At 37.7% G+C, this 17,584-nt stretch overlaps 1 protein-coding gene across 2 annotated transcripts in view; it reads right to left on the reverse strand.

Annotated features, from left to right (window-relative positions):
* CENPC (centromere protein C) overlaps window positions 1-15,616 on the reverse strand; it is a 51,745-nt gene extending 36,129 nt beyond the window's left edge. For both annotated transcript variants that reach the window (XR_015794962.1, XM_007423249.3), the window contains exons 1-10: window positions 15,442-15,616; window positions 13,039-13,085; window positions 11,236-11,297; window positions 9,669-9,757; window positions 7,222-7,324; window positions 6,031-6,145; window positions 5,513-5,677; window positions 3,580-4,638; window positions 1,828-1,860; window positions 816-886 (exon numbers count right to left, since the gene is read on the reverse strand). Coding sequence is in view for 1 of the 2 variants with exons in the window: in XM_007423249.3 (XP_007423311.1) it covers window positions 816-886; window positions 1,828-1,860; window positions 3,580-4,638; window positions 5,513-5,677; window positions 6,031-6,145; window positions 7,222-7,324; window positions 9,669-9,757; window positions 11,236-11,297; window positions 13,039-13,085; window positions 15,442-15,453 (1,756 nt within the window). In the remaining variant the exon portion in view is untranslated. The remainder of the gene's footprint in view (window positions 1-815; window positions 887-1,827; window positions 1,861-3,579; window positions 4,639-5,512; window positions 5,678-6,030; window positions 6,146-7,221; window positions 7,325-9,668; window positions 9,758-11,235; window positions 11,298-13,038; window positions 13,086-15,441) is intronic.
* Between the last annotated feature and the right edge of the window lie 1,968 nt (window positions 15,617-17,584).

Below are 17,584 nucleotides of genomic sequence, written 5' to 3' on the forward strand. Positions count from 1 at the left end.
TACTCCTTCCTCCAAGTTTTTCCAACAACAATAACCCTGAGAGATATATTGGGCTTAGAGAGAGCGAGTAGCCAGTCACCCAGTGAGCTTCCATGGCTGAGGGTGGATCTCTCTGCTCCTACCAATGCATATACTTCTACAGACACTCCAAAGACTACAGCTTTGAGTACATACCATGCTTGCAGACATGCCAGAGACACAAATATTTCTGAGAAAAACTCGATTCAACTCTCAATGGCCTGCATATGTACATGATCAGTAGGTGCTAATTTTTATATTCTGCATTAAAAACTCCAAACCACAAAAATACGGTTTAAACCAAACACGTTACAAAATCTTTATTATTTATGATATACTGACACATTTTAGCAGATTAATTCCAATATTTTGTAAAATAAATGTCTATTAAAGAATTCATTTCAAAATAAGGTTTTATAATATATATTATGGTTTTAAAAATACAGTATAATGGTAGTCTGTAAAACCCTTATGCCTAAGAAAAGGGAGCAGATGGAAAACTAATTCATAGGCTTGGTAATGTGCAAAAGTCTAAGCTCAGCAACCATACCTGAAGTAATTAAAAAAAATTGCAATATCCTCCACCTTTGCTTACAACTTGCTGAGGGTCAGAACCAATGGTTTGAGAACCCATGGAATAAGCCATATTGGCCTGGTCTACATATAATATTTAGCCATAATGCGTAGGTCACATCCCAAATAAAACACAACACCTCAGCATTATGAGCGAACCACAGTGGTATGCAAACTTACACAGAAAAAGAAACAGAACATAAATATTAATTTTGACAAGTTACCTGAACCAGAACCATCCTTATTAAGTGGATTCCATTCTCTTGTAAATATTTCATCACTACAAACTGGGCCACTAAAAAAAAAATCCAAGTTTAGATCAGGTTAAATCATTACATTTGTGAAGTATACCACCTGATGTAGCTGTAAATCAGGGAGATACATAACATCTCCAAAGTATAATATTCTAAATTTGTGGACCTGATAAATACTTATGTACACAAACTGTTTTTCTCCTAAAAGGACAACACAGAAGTAAAGTCCCAAAGGTGGTACCAGCAGGATTATGGACAATGCAATATTGAACCTATTCCTTTCTCTATCATCTCTTCATGCCCTTCTCCAAACACTACTCCAGAGTATTCCCTATCATTCTAAACCAGTTTTTCTCAACCTTGGCAACTTTAAGATGTGGGACTTCAACTCCCAGAATTCCCCAGCTAGCATGATGGCTGGAGAATACTGGGAATTGAAGTCCATACATCTTAAAATCGCCAAGATTGAGAAACACTGTTCTAAATGGATTACACAAGGAGGGGAAGGGGGAATCTCCATTGCTAGTTTTGCTGATGGAAGCAGTTTCATCAGGGGAAGGCTTTACCTGGATTACTATGTGGCACATTCACCGGTTTTTCACCTTAGGATGTTGAATATGATGTTCTGTGCCACTGTGAATCAGACTGTAGGAGATACATTGGGCGTAATATTCAGAAACAAATACTTTCTGTAGAAGATCTGTACATGTTTACTGTACAAATAATAGTGTCTCAGAGAAATTTTTTTAATTCATGCTGCATAAAATAACTTTTACCATCAAGCGTATCTAGTAAAAAACATGAAAAAAGTCAAAAGGAATGAGAAAAGGAAGGAAGGAAGGAAGGAAGGAAGGAAGGAAGGAAGGAAGGAAGGAAGGAAGGAAGGAAGGAAGGAAGGAAGGAAGGAAGGAAGGTTCCAAACTGCATTTCAAAAAGATTTTTTTAAAATATGAAGTTCTACATATATTGTACTGGAGATTACCTGTTATTCATATCTTCATCTGATGCCCAAGATCTAAAAGAAATGCAGTAGTTGAATTTGCAAGATTATTATGATTAGTAAATGCAAAGAGTTACAAGCAAAAGCCACTAACATTATTATCAATCTACTGGATGTCACTACCCAACCTGAAGCTTTAGATTTGTAGCATATGGATTTAGCCTAAACTCACTATCATCCACAACTGGTCATATATTTTGTAGTTAGAAGAAATGAGGGTGGTATTGCCTTCTTGGCTCTTCAATTTCCTGGCTGATATTCTACCTATGAACCAAAGCCAACCAATACTTAACTGCAGAGCAGCTGCATTTTTAGCTATGTTTAACAGTAAAATATGGCAGCAAGACATTCTAGAAGGATATCTATGATAGCCCTACATATCAAAAACAAACAGCTAGTCACACTTTAAGACAAACAAATTCATTGTGGACTCCATTTGCCCACAAAATTTTTACTCTGTAGGCTATATCAAGATTAATTTGGATTTTTAAGGAAAACCATGGAGAATTTTGTTCGACCCATAAATTCTCCAAGAAGAGTGTGTATATATAAGGAGAAAAAATAGACCAAAAGATGAAGGATAATTAAGTGGACTACTTTAGCAAGGGGGCACACACACATACGACAAAAGTGAAAAAGATAAAAAGAAATACAATGTAAGGTTCGTAGCTTTCTAGCTATGACAGAACAGTGGCAGATGTAGAAAGTTATTTCTAAAAAAGCAGGGAGTATGTGCAAATAAAATAAATGTTACTTTGCCTTTAGTGCTGTCACTAGACTCAGACCCAGAATGGAGGATCTCTTTGGAAATACTGTATGAACTGTTACATATCTCCTCTTAGATGATCATGGGAAACAGCCCTAACTCCTTCCTGGAACAAAAGTTTTTTTGGCAAGAGAAGAGATTTTTCTTCCTAACAGTCATTCTGGAAGAAAGGCTTTCTCAGCCTTTTGTACAATTATCTTATATGCCACTCAAAGAAAATATACATTCCCAAAAACTGTTAGGGGGGGAAGCTTACTTTTCACAAAAACTCTGACAGCTGCCTTCACAAATATTTTCACTGTAATATTTTCATGTTACAAAGTCCTGTATTGATGACTGGTCCAAAAGATACAGCTAGCTAGCGCAGATGCAGAGTTAGATTACAACATGGCATACTTTATCCCATAGATACTAAATCTTGCTAAAAGATCTCCACTGCTTGCCAGGCTGCTGCCAAGCCAGATTTAAGGTGCTAATCTACAAAGCCTTTAACTAGCAGGTTACCCCAAAGAACATTTCTCCCTTCCAAGGCCTGCAACATGAAGATAGGGCTTTTCCAAATGGCACCCTCTACAGTATACCAAACCCAATATTGATGTATTTCAGATATCTTTTATATCTTCCTTTTTTGTTACCCTTCTCCAGCCATCTCTCCTTTGACTTATTTTAACCTATCGTAGCCTGGTCTACAATTGTTGTAAAATGCCTAAGGATTCCTAGTAATAAATAGAAGCATATAAATAATTTAAATAATCAATAAGAGCAGAAAGTGCTGTAATGATGTGTGTATCCAGGCAATTATCAAAACCCCACAGCAGTCCAAGGCATTTGCACCTCAAAAGAGGTCCAAAGCACATGGGTTGAGTATTCATGGCTTGAAGCAGATCGATATCCCAATATACAACATGCATTGCAACAAGAATAAGTAGTATTAAAACAAGCTTATATACCTATACATCAGAACTTACTGAGGTAAAAATCCATCGCTGTTTCGTTGTCTTGCTGAAGCATTTAAAAGTTTTTCTGCCACATGTTGCTGCTCACAAGAATCCTCTTGGTATATGTTATCCTTGGATTTCAGTAAAGAAGTCTGTTTTACTTTTTGAGGTGTTGCCCTCCTTAAATCAGTTTTTCTTAACTCATAAGGATGAAGGTTTTTATCCTTTTTACCTAACTGTTCCTCACCATGATCATCTTCAAGGCTTCTCTCTGAAACCGATCGCCTGCTCTTCCTCCTCCTGGGTCCAACAGTGGATTTTTTCTTTTTCTTTGGAGTCCCCAATTGTTTTTTGGATGATAACTTCTGCTTTCTGATTGGCGTACTATGGCACAACTGCTGAGCTACAGGAACAGGTTTTGGCACAGAACCTAAATTTTCAGAATAAATATCTGTATTCTTAGACTGTGTGCAGTCCTTTGAGGATAGAACTGAAACTCTGCACTCCTGCTGGTTTTCATTATGCACTTCTGTCTGTGTAGTCAGCTTATACTGAGATGAGCTTTGTTTTCTACTTTCCAAAGGTTGTATCTGGACTGATAATCTTTGTTCTGGTTCTAGTAAAGGTATAAGGTCTTGTGCCTGCTTTCTACTTATGGGGTCTTGGTAAACTCTGTTATGTATTTCTACTAAATCTTTATCTCTATTTTTGGAATGCATTTGCTTCCTTGCTTCTTGGGTAGTCTTTATAGCCAACTGTGACTGATCATTCTTCACAGCCATTACTTCATTAGTTCTTGAAGCATTTTGCAATCCATCAAAAGCTATTTCACCAACATTACTTACTGTTGCCTTGATTTGCTTCACTGGAGTTGGCACAGTTGCTTTCCCCAATTCCCTTTTATCTTTTCTCCTTTCATTATTCTGCTGGGCTTCCTTGTTTTCTTCAAATGATACAGCTATTAATCTCTTTTTCTGTGGTTTTTGTTTCTTTCGAGATGTTGAAATCCAAGATGCAGAAGACGCCCCAAAAGATTCCTCTATCAAAAATTCACATTCCTCTTCTGGTTTAGCTCCTTTAGCTGCATTTCTAGAGAGGGAAGACAGGCATGTGAATTCTCACATAACACAGAGGGTCAGTCCCGAGAAACTTCATTTTCAGAAAAAACTCAGATACTTTACAAAAATATTTTCTGATGAAAACTAGCGGTAGTAATCATTTCCCTATTATATTGTGCTACACAAACTTCATACATCTTGACTTTAACCCACTGATATGGCTCAAGCCTTGAGATTAAGATTCATGTGTGTGTGTATCTGACAGATCTAGACTTTGTACTTTATAAGACTTATTTTACAAAAATAAACAGAAATGGCAAGGGGAATATTTTATAGTTATGATCATAGGTCGATACCAGTTGCAATGTTAAATACAACAATGACAGAATAAGTCTAAACATTCAAAGCTGCATTTACTTGGTAATTAGCATATTATAATAGCAGATGGTTCATATCTAATAAATCTCTGAGATAAAGTTGTGGCTTTACTGATGTCCTCATAATAGACAACTTAATATGAGGAAGAGTCCCTGGATTGTATAGAATCCTGAATATGTACCTCTCCAGATCCACATGGGAAGTTTTGTTTGGGCTCCTCATGACCCCTATCATGTCCTTCTCCCAAAGCACCAAGAACCCCAAGCACCTTACTTAGAAGTGAAATTATAGTTAAGACTTCTCCCCAGGTAGGAGCTGCACACTACATTGTCTGTACTTTTCATGAAATAAAGTGATCGGCTTAGAACTGCAACAAGCAAGTCCAACCCATTTTAACGATTGTGCACATTTTCCTCAACTCAGACATTTTAAATGCCACAGTAAAATCTGATTGACTTGCTTTCAGTTATAAATGCTGAAATCTTTTATACAGAGCTGCTCTTTAAATAATGGCACCCATAACTCACCGTACTGCCAAAGCACTTGTCATGGCTTCTAATGATGGTAAAGATCTTGACATCTTTATTTGACAAGAGGTTGGTTTCTTTGTTTCTTTCCCTGCACAAAAGCCCTTAGACTTGCTAAAATTTTTGCTGTTGTGTAAATCAAATACCTCTTCATCAAAACACAACCTGTATGGGAAGAGAATTAAACAATTCATTCAGGATTCTCCAAGTGTTCTTAACAATTTCCAATTCTTAAAGAAAAAAACAAACATACAGTATTTTCTCAAATCTTTTGGAAAATTTACATTCCTAATTATCATCCACTTCAGAACTGGAGAAGATGACCCTACAGCTTTGTTAAAGACACTTGGTGTGATAGAGGCAAGCTCCAGGCTCATCTCATGGTTAATTACCAAAACATGGAAATAAAACTATTAAACTTTCTTTAAACAGTTGATAATTTGTCTTCACTAATTTGAAGTTAAAGAGGAATAGGAATACTTTGGTGAAGTATTTAATAGTGATCTGAAGTAATTTACCTTTCTACACATGATTTCTTTCCTTCTTCTCCTTCTCCTTCTCCCAGAAGGGCAGGTGATCCTAAGGACAACACATCAATATCCTCATCTAGAATTTCTTCTGATAAGTTGCTGCCTATTTTATTGATAAGACAGGGAAAATATATGCAACATTATCATTCTTTGTGAGATAAGAAAAACTATCCTCTCTTGTTACCTTAAATTATAACTGACAAACATATTGGTATACTAAGGATCTTAGTATCTTAGGTTACTAAGTTAAGGTATGGCTTTCTTGAGATACATTTAAAAATGACAAGGCTTTGATTATCATCCATCCCCACACAAATTGGTGGTATTTTCCCTATGTCAACAACCCAAGAGTACATTTAAATATGTTCTAAAATGTTTAAGTGCACTGTAATATTTTCATTTTTGGTCAAAATTAACCTTCCTATCCAACCATCTATCCTTCAGCTGGTCTGGTACTCCAATCTGCCACCCAGTAGAGACAAGGTCTTCTGCACTTACCTGTTTAGAGATGGTAGCTGGATTCATTCAAGACAATTAACCCTGAACCTGGGTTTAATACAACACAATTGCTATATTCACATAACTTGCTATGACTAAACAAATAAAGCATATTATGGCTCAATAAGATGGTCTGATTCAAACAGCATGTTAAGACAATAGCAGGGTGCATACAACAAGCTGAACCACAACTACCTAACTGCATTTTAGCCTAGAATAATGTGCTGCATATACCTAGACAATGAGTTTCTTGATATGAGAAATGGTATAAACTTTTGCCTGTGGTTTGAAGAAAATGATTGATAAAAGGCTAATTATAGGTTACTCTTAACTAAAATGAGTGATTCTCTTAATCAGATTTTGCAGTGTCAGAATTCTGTTTAGTTGACCAGTGTTGGAAGTAGGATACTTAGTTTAAAAAAATTATTTTCCAGTAACACGTTAACCAATAGCAAGAGACACAGCAATTTTATCTTTTAACGAATTCAAAATATTCTCCTGCCTTTTTAATGGTTAAAGGAACAAAGCAGGGATTGAAACCATCATTATTTGCACATTTTAAATCATGTATAAATACAATGACATTTCTTTTCCTTGAAAAATGCTAGTAGCATTAATTTTAAAAATGTATTTTAAAGCCTATATTCAAATGGCTAGCAATTCAACAATAATGTCACCCACCTGAAAATCTTTCTGTTCTGGCTGGTGATAGGAAGAAATTGAAGGTATTAAAGACATTGTTCACAGGGTTGACCTTTGCAAGCTCCAACTTGGTCTGTTCCTTCTGATAATCAGGGAACAGAGCAGAAATGGAAAAAAACATGTTGTTAATAACAGAGCAATAAAGACACTATGATTTTTTCATATCTAAAACAGTTACAGGTAATTTTTGTTTAGCAACCACAACTGAGACCAACAACTCAGTCAGCTAAGTGAAACCGTGACTGTGCTTATGATTTTACTTCAGCTTTCCTTTGCTTTACAAAGTTGCGAAGGTTGTAAATGCAAGGATTGGTCATCAAGTTACTTTTTCATCACCATTGTAACTATGAACAGTCACTAAACAAGGCAGTCACTAAATGAGGACTACCTGTATAGCGTTGTAGCCATACTAAGGTTATGATGGCTGTCTTATATGGGCCATTCTTATATATTCAACACCATAGATCTATGCCAATCTATCATGAGATTACACCCTTGCTGATATCTGCTCAAGGGAATATATCCACATAAAGTTTTGAGTTATGATGGTAGACCTATGAAAATAATTGGACCCTTAAGACTGATGGAATATGACTGGGAAATTCTGTATTACATAGCTCAGCCCAGGTGACCCTGTCTATTCTCCCCATATCCATGGGCAAGAGTAGAACTGTTGATCAACGTAAACCCTAACTGAGCTGCAGAGAATCCAGAAGAAAGTCCTTGAAAATAGAGATTATAAGCATTTCTTACCATACAGGAGTCTCAAGAAGTGGAATTCCAAGTACAGTGGTACCTCGGGATACAAACTTAATCCGTTCCGTGGCCCTGGGCGTAGCCCGAGTTGGTCGTAACCCGAAGCAAATGTCCCCATAGGGTTCAATGTAAATACGGTTAATCCATTCCGCCCTCCGCCCGAATTTGGTCGCAACCCGAAGCAAATTTCCCCATAAGGTTCAATGTAATCACCGTTAATCTGTTCTGGTGTCCGTGGACCATGCGTCAGGGGCGGAAAAACAGCCACGGACCACGCGGCAGGGGCGGAAAAATGGCCGCGGACCACGTGGAAGGGGCGGAAAAATGGCCGCGGACCACGTGGAAGGGCGGAAAATGGCCACGGACCATGTGGCACGGGCGGGAAAATGGCCGCGGACCGTGTAACGGGCGGAAAAATGGCCGCGTATCTGGTTCGTAACCCGAGGTAAATTTTTCCTGCCGAAGCTGGTCGTAACCCAAAATGTTCGTTAGTAGAGGCGTTCGTATCCCGAGGTACCACTGTATATTAGACATCATAAAAGTAATACTAACCTGATAAATAATGCTTCTGCAAAAGTATTTATGAAGCTTATAGGCTTAGTGAACTACAGATGACCAATGGCTATTCAAGAGATTTCCTTAAGACAAGACCTGTTCCATCATGATTACAAACCCTTTGACTAAATTAGCAGCTACCTCATTAGAACATAGTGTTGTTTTTCCAAATTTTTATATGCTACTGGGTATAGATATAAATTCCCTCCTGCCTCAGTTATGCTACAACAGGTATCAGTATCTTGGCAAATACCTTTGAACTGCTAGTATCATAACCAATCCCTGCTGCTTCAGCTGCATCCATTTCATTGAGGTTCAGAAATATCATCTTTAAGCTGATGACAGTAGAGACACTTAACATCTTTATGCTTTGCTATATACCTTCTGGCATTCCTACTGTGCCATGTAGCCTGGAGAATTTTCAAAATGACCCCGTCCTCTATAACACCTGTTCTGTCTCCACTGTTGAACAGTGGAAAGAACGAGTAGTTTGCTACAGTCTTTATAGCTGAAGGGCTTGTCACCAAAATACCATGTAGCTGGCCTTGCAACATTGGCTGCTTTGGAGAGAAAGGAGTCCAAAACCATTGGATTGCATTGTGGCTCTGCAAATCAAAGGATAATGGTGACTACAATCAGCAGGTTTTCCTGCCTTTCTTCCTCAATCACATGCCTATGTGATTCATAATGAATGGGGAGAATGAGGAGAAAAAAGAAAGGAAAAAATATTTTAAAGAAATATTAGATATGATAATCGCTCCTTCTGTTGGAGAAAATCAGTGTGATATTTTAGCCCTATTTACTGATCCAAGGAGCAGAAACATCCCTCTTCCCCATCATGAATCACAATGCCCTCTAGAGATCCTGCAAGTATCTGGATCCTGCAAGTGTTTGTAGGGGGGAGGGATTCTTGAAATATGTTACAGAAGCTAACAAATGGCAGAAATTATTCAGAAATCTTGCTGAATAATTTTACAGAAGCAGTAGGTCCAACAGAAGAAATAAAAGCTTGGAAATGTAAATAAAAATATAAATTCAATTATCAAGGTATGCACAACCACTGTGCTCCTTATACAAATAAAATGAAATGTTTTATTATTAGGTAAACAACTTACTTTTTTGCTATGGCATGGAACTTGATCCAAACTAGAGGATGAGCCACATGATATGCAAGGGGAGCATTCTGTAAATTCCTTGGCACAAGCTACAAAGACAAAAAAAAATACTCTGTTAAGAACTGTAGTGCTATATATTGTGCTTTTTTAGACAGCCCAGTGAAATTTATTCCAACTAAAACTATCCCCAACCATATTCTCTTAAGACCCAGAAGTGAGAATTTTTAATAAAGTAAGATTTCCCAGGAGTCAAATGAGGTATGAGCCAGTTTGGTGTAGTAGTTAAGGCATCAGGCTAGAAACCAGGAAACCATGAGTTCTAGTCTTGCCTTAGGCATGAAGCCAGCTGGGTGACTTAGGGCCAGTCATTCTCTCTCAACCCTGGGAAGGAGGGCGTGGCAAACCACTTCTGAAAAACCTTGCCAGGAAAACTGCACGGACTAGTCCAGGCAGTCACCAGGAGTCAGAAACAGACTCAAAGACACCCACACACACAAAAAAGAGGTTACTGCCCAATTTTCTACAAAGCTTTGCAAATGCAACTTCCCGCCAATTTTAATGGTTTTCATCTTAACAAGTATCTAAGTCAACTTTCTCTAGATGATGAAGAATCTAGTTCTTGAAATCTAGTTTTGTGAAGGCTCAGAGACTTCCCAGAGATCAAGTTGGCAGCAATTTTCATCACACACTTCTGTAAAACACAATTTTTCCTCTGTCATGTTGCCTTGATTAGCTACCTGGAGGAGACTAGATCATTGGTTTCTTATTCTTAATGGCAAGAAACCAGCAAGCTATATCCTGTGTTCAGCTAATCAACTAGCCCACAGGAAAACTACTGAACTTTTCCATGGCTCCTGGAACTGCACATTTTCCAGCCAAGTACCATATGTAAATTGTGCACTGGTCTAAGCAGCACTTATGGATCATAAATGGGGGTGTCCAAAACATTTAAAATTCAAAACTGCACTTTAAGCAGGCCATTCAGACTTTACTGGAAGTGTTCCAAGCTGGAACAACCCATTACAAACCATCTGAACTGCAAACAGCCATTCCAAGCTTAAAAGATTTTGAACACCTTTACTCCCACAGCCTTGACTACAGAACATTGCTTTCACTAATTGAAAACATTGCATTTAACCAGGAATACTGTAAAATATGTCTTTCATTTGAAATGCAATTTTCTCTTTGCCTTGAAAAGCTGTATTTGACCAAGTGAATTCTAACCAATTAAAAATAGAATTGTAAAAGATGAAACAATTGTTAAAAGCACCTCACAACTCCTTGTTCTTGGAAAACCTTGTACAATTTTTCCCTCACCTCTGTAATGTAGCAACATACATGTAAAGAAAATGTTGTTTAATAGCAAATATACATATGGTATTTAAAACTCAAATGTAATACAACATGTGTTTGCTACTGCAAACAAAAATTTGGCCCATTATTCTAATTAAACTAGTATCGATTATAATGTTGTGATAAGGACCATACTTCACATAAGGTTACCAAGACCAGCAATACATTTCTCTTCATTTTATTAAAATACTTTATATTCATCCATTCAACTTACTTTCAAAACAGTCTTGTATGCATTCCAACAATTCTCCTTGTTTATCAATAGCTTTGTTTTTACTAGCATAGAAGAAAAAGTTATAAGAAATTAGCCATTTCAAAAGTGCTCCTAATCTGCAAACTCTGCCTTATTGGCAAAATTATGTCAAACTATAGTACAGTATTGCAGCAAATCAAGCTTTACTTTCCCAGTTTCACAGTGATTAATGCAAATAACTGACCTTTATAGGCATGTGGTTCAGATTCATACAAATGGCATACAGTAGTCCTAAAACCAATGTATCCAGTCCAAAACAGCATTCCACTTAATAGCGCTTGCTACTAGATATTATAGAAACAGAATTGGCTCTCAGACTTGGGCTGTACCCACACCAGAAGTTTTTGATAAAACCTATTGTTACAAATTCTAATGAACTGTCTCATTTGTGTCCTACTGGCTATTTACATACTGGTGATTTTTATTTTTTTTTTAATCTGCGCTCAGTCGTTACCGACTCTGCAGTGACTGCTTGGACGAGTCCTTGCAGTTTTCAAGGCAAGTGTTTTGGAAGTGGTTTGCCAGAGCCTCCTTCCTAGAGCAGAGCCCAGCTGGCGAGATATCAAGGTTAACCTGGTTAAATCTGCTGAACACTGAAAAACCAAGGATGATGCCAGACAAACCTTCTTTGAGAAAACATTGCACAGATCAGGTTGCAAAATGATTTTTTTCTTTATTAGTAAAAAGCACCTCATTGCAGCATATGTAATAATTGCTGAATAAGTGCTGATAAATTATTTAAATGCAAAGATAGCTACTGATTTTCATACAAAAATATATTAGAGCATTAGAACATCTGTAAGATGTAATCTCTCATTTACCTATTTGTGGCTATTGCACTGCCTTTGTTACTACTGTATAGTCTACTCAGTATAACTTTTCATTTCATTATACTCAGTCTGATGATATAAGCTAAATATGGCTATTTCATAATTCCAGAATCTATGTTCTATGTATCAACAATCCCATCTCAACAATCTTTCCCAGCACACCTCATAAAACTAATTAGAAGGTATTGGATTACCTAAGTGCTATTCTAAAAGCATAATAATTATTAGAATTGCTAAATATACATTTAGAAATAGAAATAGAAATATAAGCCACATCAGACCAAAACACACACAAAAATTGTAACCTTGGGTACATTGTAATACGTACAGGTATCCTGTATCTACAGGGAGTTACTAATTTGTTAATACTAATGGAGTAGTTCCATTTCTACAAAAGGAAAAAACAGATCTGATCTTTGCGTGAAAATATACATGGAAATTCTTGCAATGAGAGAGCTTTTCTATGCACGCACTGAAGAATCCTTAGTAAATCACAAGTTTGGAGCAAAACTAATTTTACCATCTGAAACAACTTTAAATGAAACTATATATAAAAGAAGTTTGAACAAAAATAAGAATTTCTGACAGGACAAGACATAAAAGATAGACATAATGAACAAGATTAAAACAGCAAAGTGATGTGCACAATAAGAATAATTTTACTTTTACTTTTTTAACAACTGATACCTATATGTCATATACAAAATATTTACAAGAATTGGCTTTATTTCAAAAATAGTCTACTATTTACTGTGATGGAAATTACATTTAAGAAAAACAAGCCCAAATTTATCAAACCTTCTGGAAGTTTAGAAGCATCTGCATAGCTTTTCAATTTTACCAGTATGAAATACTGCAATATAAGATACATTGTACTACTACACCTCAGTTTTATCTATTTCTATATAAAGTTTAAGAAATAAACATTAATTACCCTTCTCTGTTGAAGAATCTTGGTCTATACGTGGTTTTTAAATGATTCTGTTAAAACATAAAATATATTGCTTTTTGAAAAGAAAAATAAATTGAAACTTCATTATACCACAATAGGATTATTTTGATTTCATCCACTTTGATTCGAGGGATTCAGCATCAGAAGGGAAAAGTCATTGTGAGAAACTTTCTCTCACTTTTCAAGGGTAATTTGAATGGCTTTAAAAGGGAATTTGACAAATACTTGAAGGACAAGATTAAGACTTATCAGTGCTACAAATCTGGATGACCACATATTACTTTAACACCAATTGCTGGGGAACTCAGGAAGGAGCATTCATTTTCTACAGGTAACGTGACACTTACTCTTCTTAAAACCTATATTTTCAAATATCATTTATAAAATAATGCATCAGCTTCCTTGCCAATTAGGGTTATAATTATCTAATCACCAACAAATGTTACTGAATATAATTGAGATGAGATATTTTCAGAATAAGAATGGTGGGTTGGTTATGATGAATTTTCAAATCAGGAGTGCTCTATGAGTCTTTTGTGGCAAAAACAGTGAACAGTCCTATGCCATCTTAAGACTACAAAACCATACACTTGCTCATCCCATCGATATGGTATAAATCCCATCAGTATGGTATATATCATCTTCTGTCAACAACATCCCACTACTTTCTACATTAGACAAGCTGACCAATATCTATGCAGAAGAATAAATAACGGCCACAAGCTGACATCAGAAATGGCAATTAACAAAAACACATGGTAAAATACTTGGCTATTAATCACAGAGTACTCATCCTTGAGAACTGAGATGAAATTATTCTACGTGCATTTAGGAACCTGTGGAGTCTTTGGGGTTCTCTGAGCTTGGTCATTTTCTTGCAAATGTTTCATTGCCCGGTTAGGTAACATCTTCAGTGCTAGAATGGAATGGGGTTTGCTCTCTGTTTATATACTCTGGCATGCCCTGCCAGTGTTGGTGGGGATTTTATTTTTTCCCTCTGGTAGTTCCTTGATTAGGGTATTGTTTACTGCTTGATTGTATATCTGGTGATAATCTTGGTGTTAATCTCTGCTTAGCTGGGTGATGATTGCTGGTGAGATGTTCTGGTCTTTTGTTTTCCTGTTTATTGTCTCTTTTGAATAGTGTGTAGATGTTGTTTATCTCTATGTGCCTGTTGATGGCTGCCTTGTCTGAATACCAAGCTTCCAGGAATTCCCTAGCATTTTTGGATTTAGCTTGGCCTAAAATGCTGACAGTTTCCCAGTTGAAACTATGGTTATGTCTGTCCATGTGTTGTGAGATTAAGGAGTTTTCATCATGCCTTCTGACTGCTAGTTGGTGTTCATGGATGTGCTCTGCAAGCCTTCTGCCTGTCTGTCCTACTTAGTGGTTGTTACAGTCCTTACACTGTATGTTATAGATGACTCCTGTTTTTTCTTCTTGGGCTACTGGGTCTTCTGGTTTGTTTAAGATGTTTTGGAGAGCTTGAGTTGGTTTGTGTGCTACAGAGATGCCATGTGGTTATAATAGTCTGTTGGTAGTTTCTGAGATGTTTCCGATGTATGGCAGTGTCATCCTTTTTATAGCATGTGTTGGTTGTGTTGTAGTAGGTTGAGTGGTCAGGTACTTTTTGAAGAAGTTGCATGGATATCCATTTTGTTGGAAGATCAAGCAGTAAATAAGCTCAGAGAACCCCAAGGACTCCACAGTTCAACCCTGAGCTACAAATATTCTCTTCTATTTAGGAACTTTTACACACTTTCTCATGTATTAAGCAGAGAATAAAATTACACATGTTAAGCAATTGTTTAATGTAAAAATACCTGTGTCACATCTGCTCTGCTGATAGTCACTACCTATAAGTAACCTGTCTTTCACCATTCCCCTCTTCTCTTTTCTCCCACTCCAACAATATTGTGTATTGTGTAAAATATTGCATATTGTGTAAGATGTCGTGTAAAACTCTGCTCTTATCTGCAATTGATGAGACAGACTGTGATTCATGAAAGATTAAGTATTAATATAGATGTTAAGCCTTTGAGCTGCCACAAGCTTTTTTTTCCTTCCAATCTAGTAGCTGCAATGATAAATTATTAGTGGAAGACTAGAACTAGCTTAAGAGATTCCTACAGCTTTAAGCTAGTCTTTCCCAGTCCAGCGCCCTCTAGACGTAATAAAATACAACTTCCATTATCCACAGCCAGCATTTAATCATTTAAGAGCTCCGTGCTCTGATTACGATATACGCCTTATTTCAGAGCTAAAGGCGAGGTGAGGAAGAGGCAGCTAGAAACTCTTAAGCCCGATTCCCCAAGCAAATAAAATCGTGTCACAAAAACCTCGAGGGGGGGAGTTACCGAAGCGGCCCTTCCCCATTACGCCTACCAGTGAATCCATAACGACCTTCTTCAAGCCCGAGGCCTCAACCAAAAGCGCGCCGAAGCCTCAATTATTATCCCGACCCTCTCGTTTGAAAACGTCAACGTATCCCGCGACGCAAGCGCATTATGGTGGAGATAGTTCATTGGTCAGACGTTCCGTACGTCACAAAAGGATTGGGGCGGATGAAGAACGGGAAATTAAGCAGTTTTTATATAGATCTATGGCGCAATATTCATCGGATTCATACAGAGAAGATCAATTTGCGAGTATACATTTGAGAAATATTTTGATCACCTAGCGGCAGAAATTGCCATGACTTTAAAAGATGAGAGAGACATCGTAGAGTTGCTAAGGTTGATGAGTTCTTTCCCCTTCCAGCAAAAGATGACAGAATTTTTTATGTTTTAGTTTTCAATAACTGACATTGTAATGCTAAACATTGTGAAGCGACAGGTTTCGCGTACATACTGGGAACTTAGCGGGTAGGGCCAAGTTTCGGCGTCCAACAGAGCTCTACATCTCAGACAAAACGAACGCCTGAGAAAGCTACTTGAACAGAAAGCCCCTGCTTGATACGTAGGCTTGGAATAAATCTTGAGAGATCGCTGCTAGCTTCCGCAACTTGCGGAGAAATAAAAGGTATTTTCAGGGCGCCTAACAAACGTATGTCATGGAAAGTAAGATCTATTTCTGTCGCTCAAATCCTGGACTTGTCATTTGTTGAGTGCTTGCTCAGCGACCAAGCCCTGCTTGCAAACAGGGCTAGACATTAGGCATTGAAAAAGTCGAAGATCCTGCTTCTGTCCTCGCTTTCTAAAAATATGCACCAGTTTTTCCCTCTCAGTGCTCCCTGTGTGCCGCCGTCCGCCCCTGGAGGAAGGGAAGAAGGTATTGAGGAGGAAGCTGGATCACTGAAGCTGAGCTGCTCCTCCTAGATCAGTGTTACATTTCATAGTCAAACCTTAGCATCTTTAAGGTGAGTGGACTTCAACTCCCATCATGGCTGGCTGGGGAATTCTGGGAGCTGAACTCCACTCAGCTTAAAGTTGCCAAGCTTGAGAAACACTGTCGTGGATTGACGATTTAGTCAGTCTATGAATCCGTGAGGAAGCTGGCCGACTGGCGCCCTTCCGAGCGCCTTCGCGAAGTCTTTGCAGCGGCTTGACTATGAAACGTAACCCTGGAAAAACATCGTTGGAGCCGGAGAAAGGCTGAAAATAGCAGCTGAATAGCGATCAAAGGGCTCGGCTAGGACGTGAAGGGGGGGGGGGGCGGAGAACCGCAGGATCGAGTCCGTCTTCAGCCGCGGAAGCTCATTATAGCCTAGTCACGTTAGCCTAACCCAATGCTTCTCATCATGGAGAAAATCTATTTGGTTGCTAAGAGTCGACAACGACTTGATGGTACATGTTCATGTTGGGAATTCTGGGAATTGAAGTCCACATATCTTAAAATTGCCAAAGTTGAGAAAACCTGGTTTAGCCAAATCTACCTCCTAGGGTTTGTTGCGGTATGGAAAAACTGGACAGAGCAGTCCATATGCCACCACGCTGGGATACAAGTCTTAACAAACAACGTAGCCTATCTAAACTATGCTAAAGTGACTACTTTAAATTCCACAAAAGAAAAGCTGATTATAATTGCAACAGATTAACAGAGGGCTCCTAAAAGGGACATGCACAAATATTTAAATATATAAATATCAATTTATATTAAAAATTTAAAATGAATATATTTATGCAAAATGTTTCTCCATATCTTTAAATAGCACCATACCACCAGATTTTTTAAAATACATACTTCAGAAGAAAAAATGTTCAAAGGATTTTGTTATTTTTTCCCTCCTCTGCTCAGGAAATCATACTAGCTACTCCCCTGGTCAGCATAAAAGTAATATTAGTGCAAAACTGAAGAGGACAGTTGATGCCTTTATCTCAGCATGTTTGATGACCTCTTTTGTCATTCTTGGGTGTTTGATGAAGGAATGTGTGAGGAGTAAGAATAATATATTCTGCACGGTAGCAATGTTTTCTACCTGCAACACCTCACACATTCCTGAGGCAGAAGCTAAGAACCAAATGTGTTTCCTTTCCACACTTAGGAACAAGCCAGCTCAGTTCAAAATAGCCAATTCTTAAACTGAGGC

Source organism: Python bivittatus, unplaced genomic scaffold, assembly GCF_059951505.1.
Source record: "Python bivittatus isolate LINGU-HERP-01145 unplaced genomic scaffold, Pbiv_v1 ctg000000_np1212, whole genome shotgun sequence".
Classification (NCBI taxonomy): Eukaryota; Metazoa; Chordata; class Lepidosauria; order Squamata; family Pythonidae; genus Python; species Python bivittatus.